Below are 22,489 nucleotides of genomic sequence, written 5' to 3' on the forward strand. Positions count from 1 at the left end.
GTTGTATTCTTAGATATCTTTCTTTATTGTCCACTATACCACCAATTTTAGCGTCACCTGCAAACTTCCTAACCATGTCTCCTATATTCACATCCAAATTATTTATACATATAAATAATGAACAACAGTGGACCCAGTACCAATCCTTGTGACACACTGCTAGTCAGAGGCCACCAGTCTGAAAAACAATCTTCTTCCACCACCCTGTCTCCTACCATCAAGACAATTTTGTATCCACTTGGTTAGCTCTCCCTGGATCCCATGTAAACTGTCTAACCTTACTAACCAGTCTTACCATGTAGTACCTTTTCAAAGGCATTGCTAAATTCGATGGATACGCCTTCATCTATCTTCTTGGCCACCTCTTCAAAAAACACAATCAAGCCATAATTTCCCCCACACACAGCCATGTTGACTATCCTTAATCAGTCCTTACCTTTCCAAATGTATATAGATCCTGTCTCTCAGAATCCCCTCTAACAACTTCGCCACCACAGACATGAGGCTCACCGTTCTAATTCCCTGGCTTTTCCTCACGGTCTTTCTTAAATAACAGTATAGCATTAACCATGCTATTATCATCTCACCCATGGCTGTCAATGATACAAATATCTCTGCTAGGGGCCCTACAATTTCCTCCCTAGCTCTCCACAATGTCCTAGCATACAGTTGATCAGATTCTGGGGTTTTATCTACCTTTTTGCATTTTAGGATCTCCTTTTTTGTAACATGGACGCATTTCAAGACATCACTATTTACATCCTCAAGCTTCCCTGTCTTTCTCCATAGCAAGTACTGACAAGTAACATTTGTTTAGGATGTTCCAGTAGCTCCAGACATAGAAGGGCTTATGCCCGAAACTTCGATTCTCCTGTTCCTTGGATGCTGCCTGACCTGCTGCGCTTTTCCAGCAACACATTTTCAGCTTTGATCTCCAGCATCTGCAGCCCTCACTTTCTCCCACACATAGAAAGCCTTGTAGATCTTTTAGAGGCTTCTGTCCTAGCCTCCTCCTTCCCTTTATTTCACTACTGTTGAAGATTCCACTCTCCTGCCAGACTAGCTCAAACCCTTCCACTTAGCTCTAACAAATCTCCTTTGCCACAGTGACTAATAGAATCATTGATAGACACATTTGCAACACATTCCCTACAGTGTGGAAACAGATCCTTTAGCCTAACAAGTCCACACCGACCCATTCCCCTACCCTACGTTTACCCCTGACTAATGCACCTAACACTATGTGCAATTTAGCGTGGCCAATTCACCCGATCTGCACATCTTTGGACTGTGGGAGGAAACTGGAGAAACTGGAAGAAACCCACACAGACACAGGGAGAATCGAGGGCCAAAGGGCCTGTACTGCACTGTTACGTTCTAATGTGCAAACTCCATACAGACAGTTGCGTGAGGGGGTATTCAAACCTGGGTCCCTGGTGCTGTGAGGCAGCAGTGCTAACCATTGAGCTATCGTGCCATCCCAATCATGAGCAGCTCACCAGACATCCATTTACAAAATGCACTGACGAAGTACATGCTTGGAAGTTATACAGCATGTCTCAACCTTAGAACATTTCAAACATACTGAAGTTAACGAAGCACTTTCAAAGTGTGCTCACTGTTGCAATGCAGGAAAAAGTAGCAGTAAACAGCACACGTTGAAATTCTGCAAGTAACTTTTAGATAAAATACAAAGATTATCTGATTTTAATAATACTACGTGATGGATAAATATCGATCAGGATATTGATCTAGACCTTCAGTGAACAATGCAAAAGGGATTTCTTTCATCCAGCTGAGAACAGGCTGCGGTTTAAGATCCTTGTTAGCAAAAGGTTGATTGAGTGGTACTGTTATGCACTTCTCTACACCATTGTATTTATGCTCACAACCAGGCCAATTATCCTTACAATGTAGACACATTTTGTAACTGACCTGAGACAGAACAATTTACGTTTATAGACATTAGTATGTGAACAATGCAGCATCTTGTCAACTATTCATTTTTCAACTTTACAAGGAAGGAGAAAATGCCTTTTTTTTTGTTGAAGAGTGGTTACAAAAGGTGATGACAGGACAGCAATGGATTAATCAGAGAAACAAACACCACATTTGTCAAAGGAATATGTCTTGAGTGATAAGAGATTCACATAGTATTCCAATAAACTATGTTTATGAAATATGAACAGCTTCAACCTAATCACTGATAAATAGCTCACTCAGAATGGAAACTGCACTGGGAAGTTGAAAACCAAGGTTTTTGACATGCGATAAAGGAGGACAGTAGTCCAGGAATATTGCAATATTGAAACAGCAAAACAAGTGTTTAGCAAGGTACCTCAATTTTTTTTATGAAAGTCTGATGAATCTAGCGCTGAAATTGAAACTGGTTTTAATCATCTCTTCATCGCTGGTTCACTCAAGGATTTACCATGTGTTGTCCTTGTTATTTTTAACTATTGTTAGTGTTTATTATACGGTTAATAAATCCTGGAATGTCTATTGACAATTGAGAACCCCACTATTTTGGAAAGTGTTTGGAAGCAAAGACATGGATTGCTTAATAACCTCATCCAAAAAAACACTTACACAATGTGTATTCTCTCAATACTGCAATACAGTGACTGCATAGATTAAGTTTTTGGAGTAAGACTTGGGCTTTCTGGCAAGACAATAAGTGTGATCACTGAGACAAGGTTAATATCTAAAACATCACTATTGAACTTAAGTCAAAGATCACACAACACCAGGTTATAGTCCAACAGGTTTAATTGGAAGCACTAGCTTTCGGAGTGCTGCTCCTTCATCCAGGTGGACTATAACCTGGTGTTGTGCGATATTTAACTTTGTACACCCCAGCCCAACATCAGCATCTCCAAATCATAAATTAGACACTAATTAGACACTAAATCACTATATATTTACTAAAAATATATAGATTTATAAAATCAAAATATAAAATACAACTTAGTTCATTCACCAGTCTCTCAAGAAATTAAAAAATTGTTCTAAATTTCCAATAGTCTGGGTAGATTAAGGGGAAAAGACAAGTACAATTATCATGGTTTTACAGTACAAAAATACAAGGTGGTTTAATGTTTTCCCTGTATTGAAAATTAAAGAGGTTTATCTCATGGATAACATGTTTGTACTACATTCCATTTGTTATGGAGAGACATGACAGCACACCACTCAGGAGAGTAAGTGACACATAACAGCAAACAGTATCTGGAGTATCACACATGTACAAATGTTCAAAATACACTTTGTTGAAAAGCATGAATGGGACTGGGACACTGTGTTAATCATTAACAAAAATTTAATATACATGACACCTGCACTTTACTATGTTTTATAGAACATTTAGCATATACTTTGAGTACATAGACCAGAGTCAAACTTCAACACCAATTAATTGTTCTTGAATTCATTATTTATTCATCAATTTTGAATGTCAAACCATTTTCGTAACACCCAACTTTGGAAGCATAAGAGAATTGTTCTTTTAACTTTAAATAAAAATACAAATCTACTGTCAAAAGATAATATGGGAGTTCCACCACACTAGACCTCTGTATTCCAGTTCTTGGGTTGAAGAGGATATACTTAATCTGCATTTGTACACCAGCTAACTAAATCCATATTAGTTTACTTCTAAAACAATATATTATTGCATGGACAATGCATTACAGACCAGTAAATTTTTTATTTCATACATTACTCGTGGAAGCCTTACCAGTAATAAGCTTTCCTTCAGTAAATACAGTTGCTCATATCACATATACTAGTGACTAGAAAAACAATGCACAAATATTCTGATAAATCAATAGATAACTCCAAGTAGTAAATTAAACATTAGGCTTATAATTTAAAGAAGGTATATTCAATAAGCCATTACTAAGCACACAGGCTTGTCCGTATTTCTGTCGTCATGAACTCATACGTTAAAAAAAAAAGATCTACAATGGATATGTTCCTTGATGCTGCTGGCTGGCCATTTCCTATGTTTTGGGGATGTCAAACATACAAAGGCTCTTGTACTTCTGTAAAAGTTCATTCTTTGTGCGAACCTGGTCTCGCAAATTCTGAAGCTGAAGCTGCTGCTGCTCAGGACTGAGGTCAATTCCAGGCATTGCCAAAATCATTTCCCGAGTCTCCTGCAGCTTTGTTTTCAGTTTGTTGAGCTCTTGGTGTACATCTTGGCTGTCTTTGTCCATGCTGCACTCAACAATAAAAACCAACAAACAAATCATTACATGCAATGCTAATACTTTTACAAAGTATTTATAACAGCAATTGTAGACAAAATGACTAGGGCTACAGAATAATTGGATTGATGACATTGCCCATAATTGTTGTATTTGTTAATTGCATGTGGGAACCACTGGTTGGGCTAGAATTTATTCCCCTTTCCAAGTGCCCCTTGATCTGAGTTGGTGGGGGGGGAATAGTTAAAAGTCAACCATATTGTTCTGATTCTGGAGTCACTGTAGGCCAGACATGAGACAACATTTCTTCTACGTCTACTTGGTCAATCCCTTTTAGCATCTTATGTACTTCAATTAGATCTCTTATTCTTCTAAGCTAAGCAATTTAGGTCTAAATTGTTCAATTTCTCTTTATAAGAGAGAACCCTCAATTATAGAATTAATCTAGTGAACCTCCTCTGAACTGCCTCCAATACAACACAATTAAGGGCACCAACATTGTATGCAGTACTCAAGTGTGGTCTCATTAACGCCTTGTAGAAATGCAGCAACACTTCCCTACTTTTATCCTCTATCGTTTTAGCGATAAATGCCAAAATTCCATTTGCCCTTCTTATTCCCTGCTGTAGCTGCATACTAGTTTTCCGTGGACAGCCAGATTCCTCTGCATTGAAGCACTCTGAAGTTTCTTTTCATTTATATAATAAGTTGCCGTTAAATACTTCGACCAAAATGGATAAACTCACACCTGTCTATGAAAAACATTTTTGGCCTACTCACCTAACCTATCCACTTCCATTTCTTATGTTCCTTATTTCTTCATTCTAACTTAGTTTCTCACCTGTTTCAGTGTCATCTGCAAATTTGGCTGTAGTATTTTTCTAACTCCGTATCCAAGTCATGAATCTAGATTGTAAATATTGAGGCTAGAGGACTGAACCCCATTAGTTACATCCTGCCAACCAGAAATGTATCTCAACTCCCTGTTAGTTAGCCAATTCTCTATCCAAGCCAATAAATTACCCCATAAGTTCATGCGATCTTCGCTTGTATATTAACCTTTCATGCAGCAGTTTATCAAATAAGACATAGGAGTGGAAGTAAGGCCATTCAGCCCATTGAGTCCACTCCACCATCCAATCGTGGCTGATGAGCATTTCAACGCCACTTACCCGCGCTCTCCCCATATACCAAATTCCTTAATTTCACAAGGAATTATATCAATCTCTGCCTTGAAGACATTTAACATCCCAGCCTCCACTGCGCTCCGTGGCAATGAATTCCACAGGCCCACCACTCTCTGGCTGAAGAAATGTCTCCTCAATTTCGTTTTAAATTGACCCCCTCTAATCCTAAAGCTGTGCCCACAAGTCCGAGTATCCCCGTCTGATGGAAACAAATTCCCAGCGTCCATCCTTTCTAAGCCATGCATTATCTTATAAGTTTCTATTAGATCTCTCCTCAACCTCCCAAACTTTAATGAATACAAGCCCAGGATCCTCAGCCATTCATCATATGTTAGACCTACCATTCCAGGGATCATGCATGTGAATCTCCACTGGACACACCCAAGTACCTGGATGTCCTTCCTGAGGTGTGGGGCCCAAAACTGAACACTGTATTCTACATGGGGCCTAACCAGAGCTTTCTGAAAGTCCAGGTACACTACATCTACAGGATTCTTTGTTCATATTGCTTGTTACACCTTGTCTCAGTCCCAATCCTCGAACTCAGCACCACCTTCCTAACCTGCAATCTTCTTCCTGACCTCTCCGCTCCCACCCCCACTCTGGCCTATCACCCTCACCTTAACCTCCTTCCACCTTTCGCATTTCCAACGCCCCTCCCCCAAGTCCCTCCTCTCTACCTTTTATCTTAGCCCGCTTGGCACACTCTCCTCATTCCTGAAGAAGGGCTCATGCCCGAAACGTCGATTCTCCTGCTCCTTGGATGCTGCCTGACCTGCTGCGCTTTTCCAGCAACACATTTTCAGTACTGGAATATTTGAGCCCGGGTCCCCAGAACATTAATCTGGGAGTCTGATTTCTAGTCCAGTGACAATATTACTAAAACACCACCTGACTTTATTATAGCATTTTGCTTCAAAGGAATTTTCAGGCTGATACTTAAAATACTGCAACTGTCCAGTACATTTACAAGGTAACAGGAAGGTTTGTGAATAATTCCTATCCAGATTATAATACCGAATAACAAGCAAAGAGTTACTGAAAACAACACAGCACACTGAGCAAGAAACCCATATGCTGTGGTTCAAGCCTTCAAACTCAGGTGGTCAGAGATTCAACTGCCAAATGTACTGGAATGTAGGAAACACATTTAAACTCAGCAACACAGACAACCAATGATTTGGTAATGACCAGGTCTCTGTTTTAGATGACATTGATTGAGGGACAAATATGGGAATTCAGCTTCCCTTCACAACACCGCCCCCATCCACCCACCATTTCATTCTTGTGCTCACCACTCCCTCTCGTTCTTCTTCCCCTTCACCAGCCATGCGTCACCTCCTTTGCTCACATCCTCCACTCCTCTGCCTACATACTATATACATACTCCATCCCCCAACCTCCACCCCCACACTTCCTTTAACCTCCTCCCCCCCAACCTCTATCCCCCTGTACCCTCCATCCCACTGTAACATTCATGCCCCCTCTCCATACCCTCCAGCTTCCTCCCTGTACCCACCCCTGCCTCTTCCCACACTTTCCTCGCCATACCATAAGACAGAGGAGCAGAAATTAGGCCATTCTGCCCATCGAGTCTGCTCCATCATTCAACTGTGGCTGATAGGATTCTCAACACCATTGTCTTACTTTCCCCCGTAACCCTTGATCCCCCCGATACTCAAGAACCTACCTATCTCAGTCTCAAATATACTCAATGACCTTGTTTCCACAGCGTTCTGTGGTAAGGAATTCCACAGATTCACCACTCTCTGGCCAGATAACTTTCTCCTTGTCTTTGTTCTAAAATACCTTCTCTTTACTCTAAGGTTGTGCCTTCAGATCTTAGTCTCTCCTACCAACGGAAACATCTTCCTCACATACACTCCCTCCCTCCCTCCAATCCCCAATCCCCCTCTCTCCATACAATCCCCTCCCCCTCCCTCCAATCCCCAATCCCCCTCCCTCCCTCCAATCCCCTCCCCCTCCCTCCATACAATCCCCGTCCCCGGACTCCCGGCCATGTGACTATAAAGCGGCTCGTTACCATTTGATGATGTCGTGGACGATGGGGAGGAAGGAGCAGTCCTCCTGTTTGATCAGGATCTTCTTTGTCACCGACACCGTCCCCGAGCCCGAGCCCGAGCCCGCCGCCATCCCCTCACCCTGCGTCATCACCGGGCGACACTGAGGGGAATAGACCGTATTCACAGTCGCGTCACTTCCGGAGATGTGCGCCGCCTCAGGTTGCCCCCGATGGGAATCTTTATCGTGTATAACAGGCGCAGGAGCAGACTACTTTCAACATTTCTGAAGTCGGGTTGAATAACGTTGACAAATTAACTATTAAACCTCACCGAAGGTAAAAGAACATCAACTCTCATAATTAGGAACAACAAACATTGGAAACACTCAGTTACTGTGGTATCCTATGGATAGAGGAACAGATTTCATTCCAGGTCAGCGAAACAGTGTGGAGCTGGGAAAGGCGAAGGGCTGAAAAAACATTTAAAGGAAAGTCTTCCATTCGGGTGAGAAATCCAGGGAGATTAATTCAATGAAATTAAATTAAATGAATCCTGATGAAACGTTGATTCTCCATGACCTGCTGTACTTTTCCAGCACCACACTCTTGACTCTAACCTCCAGCATCTGCAGTCCTCACTTTCACACAGTAGATGAGGTGTTTGGAGGTGCAGGAGAATCTTTGTCAGATGTAGAAAGGTCCTTTGGGGCCTTGGATGGAGGTGAAGGGGGAGCTGTGAGCGCAAGTTTTACACCTCTTGTAGTGGCAAGGGAAGGTGCTGGGATTGGAGGGTAGGTTAATGTGGTCGTACACGTAATGGGGGAGTTGAGGAGGGAATGGTCTGTGCGGAATGCTGAAAGAGGTAGGGAGGGAACTATATATCCCTCTCCAGAATTTTGGGTAGGAGGTAGATGGGGTTCTGTAACTGTAGGTTACAGAAATGGCAAAGGATAGTTGGTTCTGGAGGTTGGTGTGGTGGAAGGTGAAGACCAGGGCGGGGCATGGGGGGGGTGGTAATCAACGTCGGAGGAGCGGGAAGTGGAGGAGTTGCGCTGGAGGACATTGTTGACCATGTGGGAGGGGAAATTGTGATCCTTGAAGCAGGAGCCATCTGGGATGTTCTGGAGTGGAATTGGTCCTCCGAGGAGCAAATGTGGAGGAATTGGGATAGTGTATTTACAGAGGGAGGTCGGTTGGGAGGAGGTGTAGTCCAAGTAGCTGTGGGACTCGGTGGGTTTGAAGTAGATATCTGTGTTGAATCGGTCACCGGAAATGGATATGGATAGGGGAGGGAGGTGTCTGGGATGATCCAGGTGAACTTGAGGTCAAGGTGGAAGATGTCGTGAAGTTGATGAACTGTTCAACCTCCAAAGTGGAACTGATACCATCATCGATGTTGCTGAGGAAAAGGTGGGGAATGGTGCCAGTGTAATTGCGGGAGATGGACTATTCCATGTATCCGATGAAGAGGTAGGCATAGTTGGGGCTCATGCGGGTGGTCTGAAGGGAGTGGGAGGATTCAAAGGAGAAATTGTTGAGGGTGAGGAACAGTTCAGCCAGCCGGATGAGTGTGTTGGTAGAAGGGTTCAGGTTGGGTCGGTGGCAGAGGAAGAAACAGAGGGCTTGGAGGCCTTCATCATGGCGAATGAATGTGTACAGGAATTAGATGTCTGTGGTGAAGATGAAGCATTGGGGGCAGGGAACTAAAAGTCATAGAGGAGGTGGAGGGCATGGGTGTAGTCCCAAATGTAAGTGGGGAAATCCTAGATCTAGGGGGACAGGACAGTGTCAAGGTGTGCAGAGATAAGTTCAGTGGGGCAGGAGCAGGCAGAGACAATGGCTCGACCGGGGCAGTCAGGTTTGTGAATTTTGGGTAGGAGGTAGAACCAGGTGGTGCGGAGTTCCCGGTCTATGAGGCTGGAGGCTGTGAATGAGAGATTCGCTGAGGTGATGATGTCATGCATAGTATGGAAGATAATAGTTTGGTGATGGGAGGTAAGGTATTGGTCGAAGGGGTAGTAGGAGGACGTGTCCATGAGTTGGCGTCAGTGAGATCTAACCCTCCAACTTGGCACTGCCCTCTTGAACTGTTCTATCTGACCATCTTTCTTCCCACCTATCCACTCCACCCTCCACTCCGCCCTATCACGATCATCCCCCACCTTCATCTACTTATTGCATTCCCAGCTGTCTTCCCCCCAGCCCCACTCCCTCCCATTTATCTCTCAGCCCCTTTAGGCTTCCCCCCACCACATTCCTGATGAAGGGCTTACACTTGAAACATGAATCTCCTGCCCTTCTGATGCTGCCTGACCTGCTGTGCTTTTCCAGCGCCACACGTTTTGACTCTGATCTCCAGCATCTGCAGTCCTCACTTTCTCCTCCGTGAAAAAGAAGATCCAAAACATTAACTTCTCCATCTCCTGATGCTGCCTGGCTTGCTGTGTATTTCCAGCTTCCTGGTTGTCTATTTTGGATTCCAGCATTTGCCTAGTAAGCATTTAATTCAAGATCATTTAGGGATGGACAACAAACTCTGGCCCTGATTGCTATGACAATATACTATGAAAGAAAAAAAGACGTCAATTGCTGCAATTGTTGATAAGTGTGCTTTACAGATTTAGAAATGCAAAGCGCATCTTACGTGTAAATTTATATTTTTTTCAGTTCAAGTTAAAGATGATGATCTGAAATGCTAACTCTATTTCTCTCTCTATAAACATTCTGAATATTCTCTGCTTCCCTTTTCTGCTTTTATCTCTGATGTGGAGGAGCTGGTGTTGTACTGGGGTGAATTTGTACTTGCAGAGTTATATTTCCAGATACATTCCATTTTGCTTAAAAATGCACATGCTGCAGGCAGTCAATCTATTTAGTATTTCATAAATTCCACTTTGGAACTAGAACCAATCTTACTCAAGATTGGAGTCCAGACAGACATGTATTGTCTGAGCTGAGATGTTACTTTTTTTTTAAAGTTATTGCAAAAAATTCTGGGATTTACATATTAATGAACTGAAACCTGCAACCCATTCTAAAAGATAAAAGACTTAATAACAATCTAGGTTTGTTCAGTATATCATTTCAGTTGCATAATCTTTTGCTGTAAATTCTGTGTCTTATGGTCCTGCTCCACAACCACCTGATGAAGGAGCAGCACTCTGAAAGCTAGTGCTTCCAATTAAACGTGTTGGACTATAACTTGTTGTTGTGTGATTTTTAACTTTGCCTTTTATCTCAGATATCCAGGATTCACAATATTTTGGAAAAGTTGAATGTTAAATTTTACCAGAAGACTGATCAGAGGATATGGGACAGCAGGGAAATTGAGGAGGTATTGATCATGCCTTTTAATTCTCCATGGGTATAAGATTGGTGAATCAGGACTGTTGATTTGCAAATATTACAATTTTATTTAGAAAGTCTGTGAGGACAAGCTCAACAATTTCTTAGTTTAACTTTAGTGGTGGGGAAGATGATAATCTGGGACCACTTGGACGAGATGAATTAAGGGAAGTGGATTTGTCCAAGATACGTTGTAGGTAAATTTGAGGGGTTTTTTTGTGAGGTAAGAGAGAGGTTTCATAACAGCAATATGTTTGACGTGGAACATGTGGAAAGGTGTTTGATGAAGTGGCAATAAATAGAATTCTAAGCCAAGCTTTCCCCATGCTCAATAAGTGATAATGATACCATGGAAACAACATTGTGACAAGGAATGTGGAGTGTGCATTTTCATATTGGAAGTGTTTAATGAGCAATTGAAGTGAAAGTCCAAAAAATATTTTAAAATTCTGGAGGTTTTAGAATATCTCTTTATTCAGTGAGGTTTTGGTTTAATTTGTGCATTACATTAGATTGAGTTGTTAAAACACCTTTTTTCCAGAAGCATTCAGACCGTATTGTGTTCTTATAATCACACATCCCGTGGTGTGTAAAGAGGCCATTCGGCTCCTTGAGTGAGCCCCACCCCCTACCCTATCTCTGTGTAATCCTGAATTTACTATGGCTAACGCACCTAGCCTACATATCCCTGGACACAATAGGGCAGTTTACCTTGGCCAATCCTTAACCTGCACATCTCTGGACTGTGGAAGGAAACTGGAGCACCCAGAGGAAACCCATGCAGACATATTGATAAAATGCAAACTCCAGACTGACTCAGGCTGGAATCAAACCTGGGTGCCTGGAGCTGTGAGGCAGCAGTGCTTAACCACTGTGCCACCATATTCTTCATTATAGTGTCAGCTGCTTGTCTCTAATTGTATTATTTTGTTCCAAGATCAATGTTTGTAGGTTCAGCCACACTCTGGAGCAAATCATGTATATATATTGACATTTAAATGCAGTACTTAGAAAGTGATGCACTGTCATAACTGCTGATTTCTACAGGAGTTATTGAAATAAGGTAAAACAAAGAATTTCAGAAGCTGGAAATCTGAAACAGTAACAGAAATTGCTGGGAAACTCAGCAGTTCTAGCAGCATCTGTGGGAGAAAAAGCAGAGCTAATGTTTTGAACCTAGTAAGCTGTCTTAAAAATGGTTCTGGAAAAGGGTCACTGAACTTGAAATGTTACTCTGCTTTCTCTTCACTCATATCCAGGATACCCCATGTTTAGTTCTACCCACAAAGTCTCATTTGATCATCTTACCAAGATATCATCCCTCCTTTTTGCAGAAACTGACTCATTAATAATGTGACACCACTTCCACTATTACACCCTCTCCTGAACTACTTGAAGATTATAGATCCCGGAGTGTTGCCAGTCCTGTTCCTCCCTCAACCATGTCTCTGTGATGGCAACAAATTGCAGTTCCATATGTCAATCTACACTGTAACTCACCCGTCTTACTTCAAATACTCCTGTCATTAAAGTAGAGGCGATCAGCCTTAGTCCCTAGGGACACCACATATCTAAATCCATGCTGCCTTGGTTCCTTTTCTAAGGTACGTGTGTCACTATTGAATGAACAAACTATGTCCCCTGCCCCTGTCAAGGCAACAGCAAACCATCCTGCAAGGATGTTAGTGCCATTCTGATTCAGGTACAGACTGTCCCACTTGTGTAGGTCCCACTTTCTTCAGAAATGGTTCCTGAGATCCGGGAGTCTAAAACCCTTCCTCCTGCACCAACTCTTGAGCCATACGTTCATCTGCTCTTTTCTCCTCTCTCTGTACTCACACTTGCACTGGGCGTAATCCTGAGATTGCTACCTTTGAGGCAGCTTAGTCTATTGCCTAACTCCCTGAAATATTGATGCAAGACCTTATTGAATATTTTGCTTTGCTTCAATATTCACTGCTGAGGGGAACCTTGATGTTTTTCAGGACAGCATGAAACAGACTGATGTTCTAGAACAGGTTGATGTTAGGAAGAAGGTTGTACTGAAAATTTTGAAAAACATAAGGATAAATCAATCCCCTGGGCCAGACGAGATATACCCTAGGTTACTACAGGAAGCGAGGGAAGAGGTTACTGCGCCTTTGGCGATGATCTTTGCATCCTCACTGTCCACTGGAGTAGTGCCAGATGATTGAAGGGAGGCAAATGTTATCCCTTGTTCAAGAAAGGGAATAGAGATAATCCTGGGAATTATAGACCAGTCAGTCTTATGTCAGTGGTGGGCAAAATATTGGAGAGGATTCTGAAAGAGAAGATTTATGGTACTTGGAAAACTATAGTTTGATTAGAGATAGCATGGCTTTGTGAGAGGCAGGTCATTTCTCACAAATCTTATTGAATTATTTGAGGTTGTAATGAAGGCAGAGCAGTGGATGTGGTGTACATGGATTTCATCAAGGCGTTTGATAAGATACCGCATGGTAGGCTCATTCAGAAAGGAAGGAGGCATGGGATACAGGGAAATCTGACTGTCTGGATACAGAATTGGCTGTCCAATAGAAGACAGAGGGTGGTGGAGTTTTCAGCCTGGAGCTTGGTGACCAGTGGTGTTCCGCAGGGGTTTGTTCTGGGACCTGTGCTCTTTGTGATATTTATAAATGACTTGGATGAGGAAGTGGAAGGATGGGTTAGTAAGTTTGCCGATGACATGAAGGTTGGTGGAGTCGTGGGTAGTGTGGAGGGCTGTTGTAGTTTGCAACAGGACATTAACAGGATGCAGAACTGGTCTAATAAGTGGCAGATGGAGTTCAACCTGGAAAAGTGTGAAGTGATTCACTTTGGAAGGTGGAATTTGAATGCAGATTACAGGGTTAAAGGTAGGATTCTTGGCAGCGTGGAGGAACAGAGGGACCTTGGGATCCATGTCCATAGATCCCTCACAGTTGCCACACAAGTTGATAGGATTAAGAAGGCATATTGTGTTCAGTTCTGGTAACCTCTTTATAGGAAAGATGTGGAAGCTTGAGAGAGGGGGCAGACGAGATTTACCAGGATGCTGCCTGCACTGGAGGGTATGTCTTATGAAGAAAGGTTGAGGGAGCTAGGGCTTTTCTCATTGGAGCAAAGAAGGATGAGAAGCAACTTGATAGAGGTGTACAAGATGTAGAGAGGCATAAAGTGGATAGCCAGAGACTTTTACTGAGGGCAGAAATGTTTATCACGAGGGCATAATTTTAAGGTGATTGGAGGAAGGTTTAGGGGAGATGTCAGAAGTCGTTTCTTTACTCAGAGTGGTGGGTGTGTAGAATACACTGCCAGCAGTGGTAGTTGAGTCAGATACATTGGAGACATTTAAGTGACTCTTGGATAGGCACATGGAAGATAGTACAATGAAGAGTATGTAGGTTAGTCTGATCTTAGAGGACGATAAAAGGGCAGCAAAACAGCAAGAGCCAAAGGGCCTGTATTGTACTTTGTTCTCTATTCTATGTTCTATTCTGCCTATATCATAGGTACTAATGTGTGCCACAAACTGTGTCTTATCACACTTCCCCCTTTAGGGTGCCCTGTAGTTTGTCAGTGACATCCCTGATCTTGGCAACACATCATTCCAGAGTCACATCTCCAACCTAGAAAACACCTGTCTGTTCTTCTAACTAATGAATCTCCATCACTATTGCTCCTGCTTTTTCCTTCCTTCCCTCCTGTACAGTCAGGCTCTTGTGGCACTGGAAACTTGGCTGTCTGCGGTCCCTGAGGTACCAGCATACTCGCAGCTTGTAGAATAGAAAATTGGTTTGAGACTGAGACCACAGGGACCTCCTGCACTACCTGCCTGTTTCTCCTTGACTACCCGGGTAGTGACCCATTCCTTCCTTTCATCTAGGCCCTCCAGCTAAATTGTGATCACCTCACTAAACATGCCACCCATATATCTCTTCAGCCCCAGGGTTGGAGTATGAGAGTTGGGAAGTCTTACCACAACTGGTGAAACCACATCTTGAGTACTGCGAGCAGTTTTGGTCCCCTTATTTAAAGAAAGCTATCATGGGTGGCATGGTGGCTCAGTGGTTAGTACTGCTGCCTTACAGCACCAGGGACCCGGATTCGATTTCCATCCTTGGGGGACTATCTGCGTGGAGTTTGCACATTCTCCACGTGTCTGAGTGGGTTTCCTCTGGGTGCTGCAGTTTCTTCCCACAATTCAAAGATGTGCACGTTAGGGGAATTGGCCGTTCTAAATTTCCCATCGTGTTCAGGGATGTGTTGGTTAGGTGCATTAGTTGGGGTAAATATAGTGTAATGGGTTTGAGACTCTTTGAGAGGGTCAATGTGGACTTGTTAGGCCAATGGGCCTGTTTCCACCCTGTAGGGATTCTTAAAAAAAAATTATTGGAGGCAGCTCAGAGCGTGTTCACTTGGATGATTCCTGGTATGGAGGGATTATTTAATGAGCAAACGTTAACAATTTGGGATTTAGAAGAATGAGAGTTGATCTCATTGAAACATATAAGATTTTTAAGAGACTTGACAGGGTAAATGCCGAGACGATGTTTCCCCTCATGGGAGAGTCTAGGATGGGGGGGGGGCACTGTCTCAGAGTGAAGGGGTGCCAGTTAAGACCTAGGTGAGGAGGAATTTCTTCTCCCAGAGGGTTGTGAATCTTTGGAATCCCTTGCCATAGAAATCTGTGGGACAGAGTACAAGGCTGAGATAGATAGATTTGTGATCAGTAGGGGAACCAAGGTTTTAGAGGAAAGGCAGCAAAGTAGATATGAAGGGTGTCAGATCAGCCATGATCCTATTGGATGGTGAAGTAAGTTGAGGGGCTGAATGGTCTACTCCTTTCCTATTTCTTATGGTCAAGGATTTTATAAGGCTGTAATCCCCTGAGATTCATGGATTTTTGACCTCAGGAAGAAAGGAGAAGGACATGCCTCCATCTACTCAATGGAGTTGAGAGGGTGGAGAAGGTCAAGTTCTTAGGAATGACGATAGCCAGCAATTTGTCTTGGACTTCCCATGTAGATACAACAGTCAAGAAGGCACAGCAACACTTTTTCTTTGTCAGGTGGCTTTGGAAATATGGTATGTCCACAAGGACCCTCACCAACTTTTACAGATGCAGCATAGAAAGCATACTATCTGGGTGCATAATGGTCTGGTACGGCAACTGCTCTGCCCAGGGCCGTAAAAAACTATAGAAAGTGGTATGCACAGCAGAGACCATCATAGAAGCCACCCTCCCATCCATGGACTCCATTTACACTTCTCATTGCCCCAGTGAACATAATTACAGAACCCTCCCACCCCGGTAATGCTCTCCTACAATCTCTTCCATCTGACAGAAGATACAGAAGCATCAACAGCTTCTTCCCTGCCATAGTTAGACGGATGAATGGACTCTCTAACTTCAAATAATGTTAATCTTGCTTTGCACCCTAGGATCTGTATGTACTTTTATGCCATGATCTGCCTGTACTGTTTGCAAAACAAAGTACAGCAAAAAGTTTAGATACATGTGACTACAAAAAGTCAAATCAAACCAAATAAACTCTGGCAAGAAATCCATCTTTTTGTTTCTCAGAAATTGCACAGGAAAGGATTATTGAGCAATTCATTTTTAAAAAATATTCCACTTTAAATTAATTGCTACCAGAACAGAGTTAAAATGCTCACTAAATCAATTGCATCAAGCATCCATCTGTACCTTAGAAGCAATACATATGGATTGAGATAAATGTGTACATTAAATGCTTCTTTCTCTTAAATCATGTCAGCATCGCCAACACATTAATCATGTAAGAACTACATCCAGTAAATTTTCCAAAGGTATCAGAGTAGATCTAATTGTTTGCTCAACAATTATATTGAAAGTTTTAGCTTGAAAGCTTCCTGCTTCATGTGGAAGTTTTCTCTCATGGCTGAAGGAATGAAGAGAAATCCCAGGGAAAACTGTATTCTACATTTCCATGTTTAACTTTTGGTTATTTTTACAATTGACAATGTTATTGGACTCACAAAATAGCCAAAGCTGATCTCATGATCATATTTTCAGAATTTTGGAAGCCTCTGCATTGTATTGACTTTCCAGCTGAGGCTGAAGCAAAGGGCTGAGAGATGAAAACAGAAATTGCTGCAGAAACTCAGCAGGTTTGGCAGCATCTGAGGAGAGAACAGTTCTGAAGAGTTACAGGTCTTGAAATCTTAACTTTGCTTTCTGTCCTTAAAACTGTGCTCCCCGGTTATCGATCCCTTTACTGTCTCCCTTACTACGCTCTGCAGAGCTTCATACACATCAATCAGATCCTCTGTCAGTCTTCTCCGTTCTAAGAGAAACAACACCTGCTGAACTAAATAACAATGAAGGAACAACAGATGCTGGAAATCAAACAAAAACAGAAAATGCTGGGAAAGCTCAGCAGGTCTGGCAGCAATTCTGTTTGAAGGAAGGATCATTGGATCTGAAACATTAACTCTGATTTCTCTCCACTAAAGCTGTTTATTAATAACCCTATCATTGGTTTTATCTAGAAATGTTTGCTGTGGGTTTATATCAAAAATTGGTATCTAAAAACTAGGGTTCCGGATGCTGTGAAACTTGAAAGGGTTCAGAAAGGATTTACAAGGATGTTGCCAGGGTTGGAGGATTTGAGCTATAGGGAGAGAATAGGCTGGAGTTGTTTTCCCTGGAGCATCGGAGGCTGAGGGGTGACTTTATAGAGGTTTATAAAATCATGAAGGGCATGGATAGGGTAAATAGACAAAGTCTTTTCCCTGGGGTCAGGGCGTCCAGAACTAGAGGGCTTAGGTTTAGGTTGAGAGGGGAAAGATATAAAAGAAACCTAAGGGGCAACTTTTTCATGCAGGGAATGGTAGGTGTATGAAATGAGCTGCCAGAGGAAGTGGTGGAGGCTGGTACAATTGCAACATTTAAAAGGCATCTGGGTGGGGACATGAATAGGAAGGGTTTGGAGGGATATGGGCCGGGTGCTGGCAGGTGGGACTAGATTGGGTTAGGAGATCTGGTCGGCATGGACGGGTTGGACCGAAGGGAATGTTTCTGTGCTGTACGTCTCTATATGTCCATGGACAGCACACTTGGACACTTGGCCTCTGTCAGTGATGAAAATAAAAACAGAAAGGAGTAATTCAAACAATACCTCACTGTTTTAAGCTTAAGAAGGAGAAAACATTTACATTTTAAATTCTTCTCCATTCCCCTTTTGTCAGTGGCACTATAGTGTAACAGAATACTTGCAAATGGCTGCAACAAAGCTAGTTCAAACCATGGAAGTTCCTAGATAATTAAGTCATAAAATCTCGATGTTAATGACACTAGGCAGATTTGTATGGAGACAAGGCTTTTTTTAAATGGTGCCATAAAATAATTTGCAAACCTCAAAACCATTTACAGTAACACTTAATGGGATGTAACAGCTTCCTTCCAGAAAATATTGACGGATAAGCTGGGAATGAGACACAATATTAAGGCAATAGGAAGAGGGAAGAGATTTTCTCTTTTGATCTCTTTCCATCATTTACTTTGACCATTGATGAGATGTATTTTAACATATCTTGGCTCACAACTTTTAGTACCTTTACTTAACAAATATGTTAATCTCAGTTTTGATCTTCACAACAAAACCTGTAGGTGCACATGTTTACAGAAGTTAATTATACAACTAGACAGATATATAGAAGACCTTATAGGTATCCAAAGTTAAAAATCACACAACACCAGGTTATAGTCCAACAGGTTTAATTGGAAGTACACTAGCTTTCGGAGCGACAATCACCTGATGAAGGAGTGTCGCTCCGAAAGCTAGTGTGCTTCCAATTAAACCTGTTGGACTATAACCTGGTGTTGTGTGATTTTTAACTTTGTACACCCCAGTCCAACACCAGCATCTCCAAATTATAGATATCCAGCAGACAGAACTTGGAGTAGAAGTGACAAGTTGGCTGAGGCTTTTTAAGGGTTAAAACAAAAAATATTAGCTGAAATAGCTCAGTTGGGAGAGCATTAGACTGAAGATCGAAAGGTCCCTGATTTGGTTCTGGATTTCGACAAAATGAACAGTTCCTTTCTGTTTCATTGAGGTGACACAATGATAACTACTGCTGCCTCACAAGCACCAAGGACCTGGGTTTGAGTCCACCCTCGGGGGACTGTTTGAGGGGAGTTTGCACATTCTCCCCATGTCTGTGTGGATTTCCTCTGGGTGCTCTGGTTTCTGCCCACAGTCCAAAGGTGTGTGGGCTGGGTGGATTAGCTATGGAAATACAGGGTCACAGAGCTAGGGTGGGATGCTGTTCAGAGGATCTGTGTGGACTCGATGGTCCAAATGGCCTGTTTCCACACTGCAGGGACTCTATGATTCTATTTTTGCACTGTCTGCAAATTTGGCATACAGCACATTTTTAGTATATTGTAGACTATCTTAAAAGAGGACCTCAGTATAGCTTCAGCTGATTAAGGCAGGCATCAATTGGCTGGTTCATGACAAAGAAAGATGTGAAGCAACTCCTCCTTCTTGACAACCTCAAGTTGGGATGCAGTTCATGATGAAGCACGACACCAGGCAATGGAAAGGATGACTGCTCTGAGCAGAAAATAGTGTTACTGATGACCACTGCCACAATTATGAGAGGTGTACCTTTGGCCAAAGCGAAGAAATGATATCTAGATTCCAGAGTCACTACAGTGTGGAAACAGGCCCTTCAGCCCAACAAATCCACACCGAACCTCTGAAGAGTAACCCATCCAGATCCATTTCCCTCTGACTAATGTACCTAAGACTATGGGCAATTTAGCATGACCAATTCACCTGGCCCGCACATCTTTGGACTGTGGGAGGAAACCAGAGAACCTGGAGGAAACTCACACAGACACGGGGAGAATGTGCAAACTCCACACAGTCATCCGAGACTGGAATCAAACCTGGGACCCTGATGCTGTGAGGCAGCATGGTTAACCACTGAGCCACCGTGCCGCTCAGCTTGGGACCCTTGGTAGCTGTGAGACCATTAGAGCGACTTGCAATCGATCTTACAGTCATTTAACACTGTAGCATGAAACTGAGCATTCCCACACTGTAGGGATTCTATGACATAGAAATGAAAGCTGAATTCAGAACTGCTCAGATCTAGAGGAGAAATGAACTGTTTGGCAAAAAAGGAGACACAACCACGTCGATATATATAATGTAGGTTGGGGGTCAGTTAGTTCAGTTGGCTGGTTGGCTGGTCTGTGCTACTGACAGTGTGGATTCAATTCCTGCACTAGCTGGGGTTAACCTGATGGACTCTCCTTCTCAATCGCTACCCTCATCTGAGGTGTGGGGACCTTCAGGTTACAATGCCATCAATCATCTCTCTCGAATGTGAGAGCAGCCCTATAGTCCAGTGTGGCTATGGCAACTGTCTTTATGCAAATGTGCAGCAAATGTGAACCAGTTTGCACTTTCAGGGGACCATGGTCACTGGACATGTGCACAGTATCAGCGGGATTACTCTTACAATGGAAAGCATTTATGCCAGCCAGGGACTGGTTGAAGTTAAGAATTGAGATTGGAACAGTGCTTTGTTTTAAAAGAGAACAAAGACAGATGCTTTCTGTTGGGAAGTGATACAGAAAAGTTAATTATTGATCTAAGGACACTTTAGATGAACCAACACCAACCAGCAGATGGTTGGAAAGTGGATGCTGAGAAATCACAACATGGAGCTCATATCTGAAACATGGCGACACAAGCTCATCTGGAGCTTAACCTTGGACACCAGCACCAATGTGTCCATGGGCAATAGGCGAATTGCACTCCTCCAGCCATGAAGCTTGGCATCAAGCATGTACCATCCTTACCAAACTTTAATAGCACATCTTTAATCCATTTACAGTATAGATTGGCATGTCAGTGCTGCACTTTGGAGAACTCCACCACCTTTATTTGGAATGCTGTTGCCAGGATAAATTGTGTGCTGGGACAGGCACCCATCTCTCAGATTGGAAAAGCGTGTATGTCATGGCTACTCACTTGCTCTTTTCGCTTTCACTCACTTTGTGCCTGTTCGGATGCTCACTGCATCTCTACCTTCCCTTGCTTTCTAAGTTTTGTCCATTTAACCAGACGTTAAAAGTTCACAACATTTCTGTCTCACCTTGCTGTGGTCACAGACCCAAGCAGCTTGTCATATTACGCAGCAGTGATTAGTGAAAAAGGTGCATATGTTACTATCGCACAGTGCTATGTCAATCTCACACTTGCACCATCTGCAAATGCAGCAAAAATTCTCAATGTGCTTTAGCCAAATGGCTATGTCTCAAAGTTGAGGGGGAGTAGTCCTTAGTCAGGTCAAGGGAGACAGCCTTCAGGCAGGGGATTCCAGCATACTAAATTACGGGCAGCAACTGATACTGTATCAGTTGGCTATTTGGGGTCAAGGGACCTATATCACTTAAGTCCAGGGAGTGGCCACATTCAGTCCTGTATGTTCAGTTCAACCGGTCTGGGGAGTCATGCTCAGTCATTTGGGGAATTTCACAGAGATCAGTCAGGGAACCAGGCACTCATGATTTCGGGACTGTCTGTTCAAGTCAATCAGAGGACTGGGCTGTGGTCACTGCCATGGGTCTGACCACTGAAAATGATGGAGGGACTGTTAGAGACCACTGCCGTGGTATGAAAGTTGTGAGCTCCCCTATTGGATTGGAAGCTGAATGCTGGGATGCAGAGGGGATAGTAAATGTGAAGAGAGGTAATACAACCTATAAGGGTGGGGGAGACACTAGAACACATCAGGGAAAATGGTGCAGGAGGCAGGATTGATAACAGCACTGCCTGGCTTCAATAAGAAGGCATTGCATGTTTGATATGGCTCTGGTGTGCACTAGGGACCCAGGGCAAACTGGTGGAATGGGCAATTGAATAAATGGTTTGGATGAGAACATGGGGAAGAACTAAGCAGATAGGGTTGAGATAGAGATCAAGGAAGAAGGGAATCTGAAGATGTGAGGGAATCTGAAGATGTGGGGGAATCACCTAGACCAAGATGCTGAGTCTTCAATTGCTGTTTCCCCCCCCCCCCCCCCCCTCCCCATCATAATCTCAACCACAAATGTGCAATGGAAATGGCTTTACACAGACCTACAGAGAAGACAGGTTGGTGGGCTAGGGAATAGGAGTCCCTGAGGGCACATTGTATGGATGTTTCAAGTGAAGGGGAAAAGAGTATGGCAGATGAGAAATGGTTGAAGAGAAATGTAGGGAAGCTGAGCAGGAGAGACCAAAGGATATTAAGGCTATTTACTGGGTTTTACAGTCAGAGTACTAGATTCAGATAGACCATTCATTATCTTATAGAAGCATTAGTAGTTTCTAAGGTAAGATATAGCAAAAGAGAGGGAGGTTGCACAGTTGGAAAAGGGCTCTATATCCAGGACAGACAATAGGGTTGGTAATAGAGTCATAGAGATGTACAGCACGGAAGCAGACCCTTCGGTCCAACCCATCCATGCCGACCAGATAGCCCAACACAATCTAGTCCCACCTGCCATATATCCCTCCAAACCCTTCCTATTCATATACCCATCCAAATGCCTCTTAAATGTTGTAATTGTACCAGCCTCCACCACTTTCTCTGGCAGCTCATTCCATACACGTACCACCCTCTGCGTAAAAAGTTGCCCCTTAAGTCTCTTTTATATCTTTCCCCTCTCACCCTAA

The 22,489-nt window shown here is 43.0% G+C and overlaps 1 protein-coding gene across 1 annotated transcript; it reads right to left on the reverse strand.

Annotated features, from left to right (window-relative positions):
* Positions 1–3,138: 3,138 nt before the first annotated feature.
* med9 (mediator complex subunit 9) lies at positions 3,139–7,584 on the reverse strand. Its single transcript, XM_043711012.2, has 2 exons — positions 7,440–7,584; positions 3,139–4,218 (listed from the first exon to the last, which is right to left on the reverse strand). The coding sequence occupies exons 1-2, from the start codon at positions 7,565–7,567 to the stop codon at positions 4,002–4,004; spliced, it is 345 nt and encodes a 114-aa protein (XP_043566947.1). The 5' UTR covers positions 7,568–7,584; the 3' UTR covers positions 3,139–4,001.
* Positions 7,585–22,489: the final 14,905 nt, after the last annotated feature.

Source organism: Chiloscyllium plagiosum, unplaced genomic scaffold (assembly GCF_037043375.1).
Source record: "Chiloscyllium plagiosum isolate Xiang-an unplaced genomic scaffold, Cpla_swu_hap1 HiC_scaffold_20, whole genome shotgun sequence".
Taxonomy (NCBI): Eukaryota; Metazoa; Chordata; class Chondrichthyes; order Orectolobiformes; family Hemiscylliidae; genus Chiloscyllium; species Chiloscyllium plagiosum.

What these genes read in the sequence shown, in the direction of transcription:
- med9 (XM_043711012.2), bottom strand. Translation starts at nt 7,567, where the DNA reads ATGACGCAGGGTGAGGGGATGGCGGCGGGCTCGGGCTCGGGCTCGGGG. An exon ending in GTCCACGACATCATCAAATG is followed by an intron (nt 4,219 to 7,439) that starts GTAACGAGCCGC and finishes TGTTGAGTGCAG; the next exon opens with CATGGACAAAGACAGCCAAG.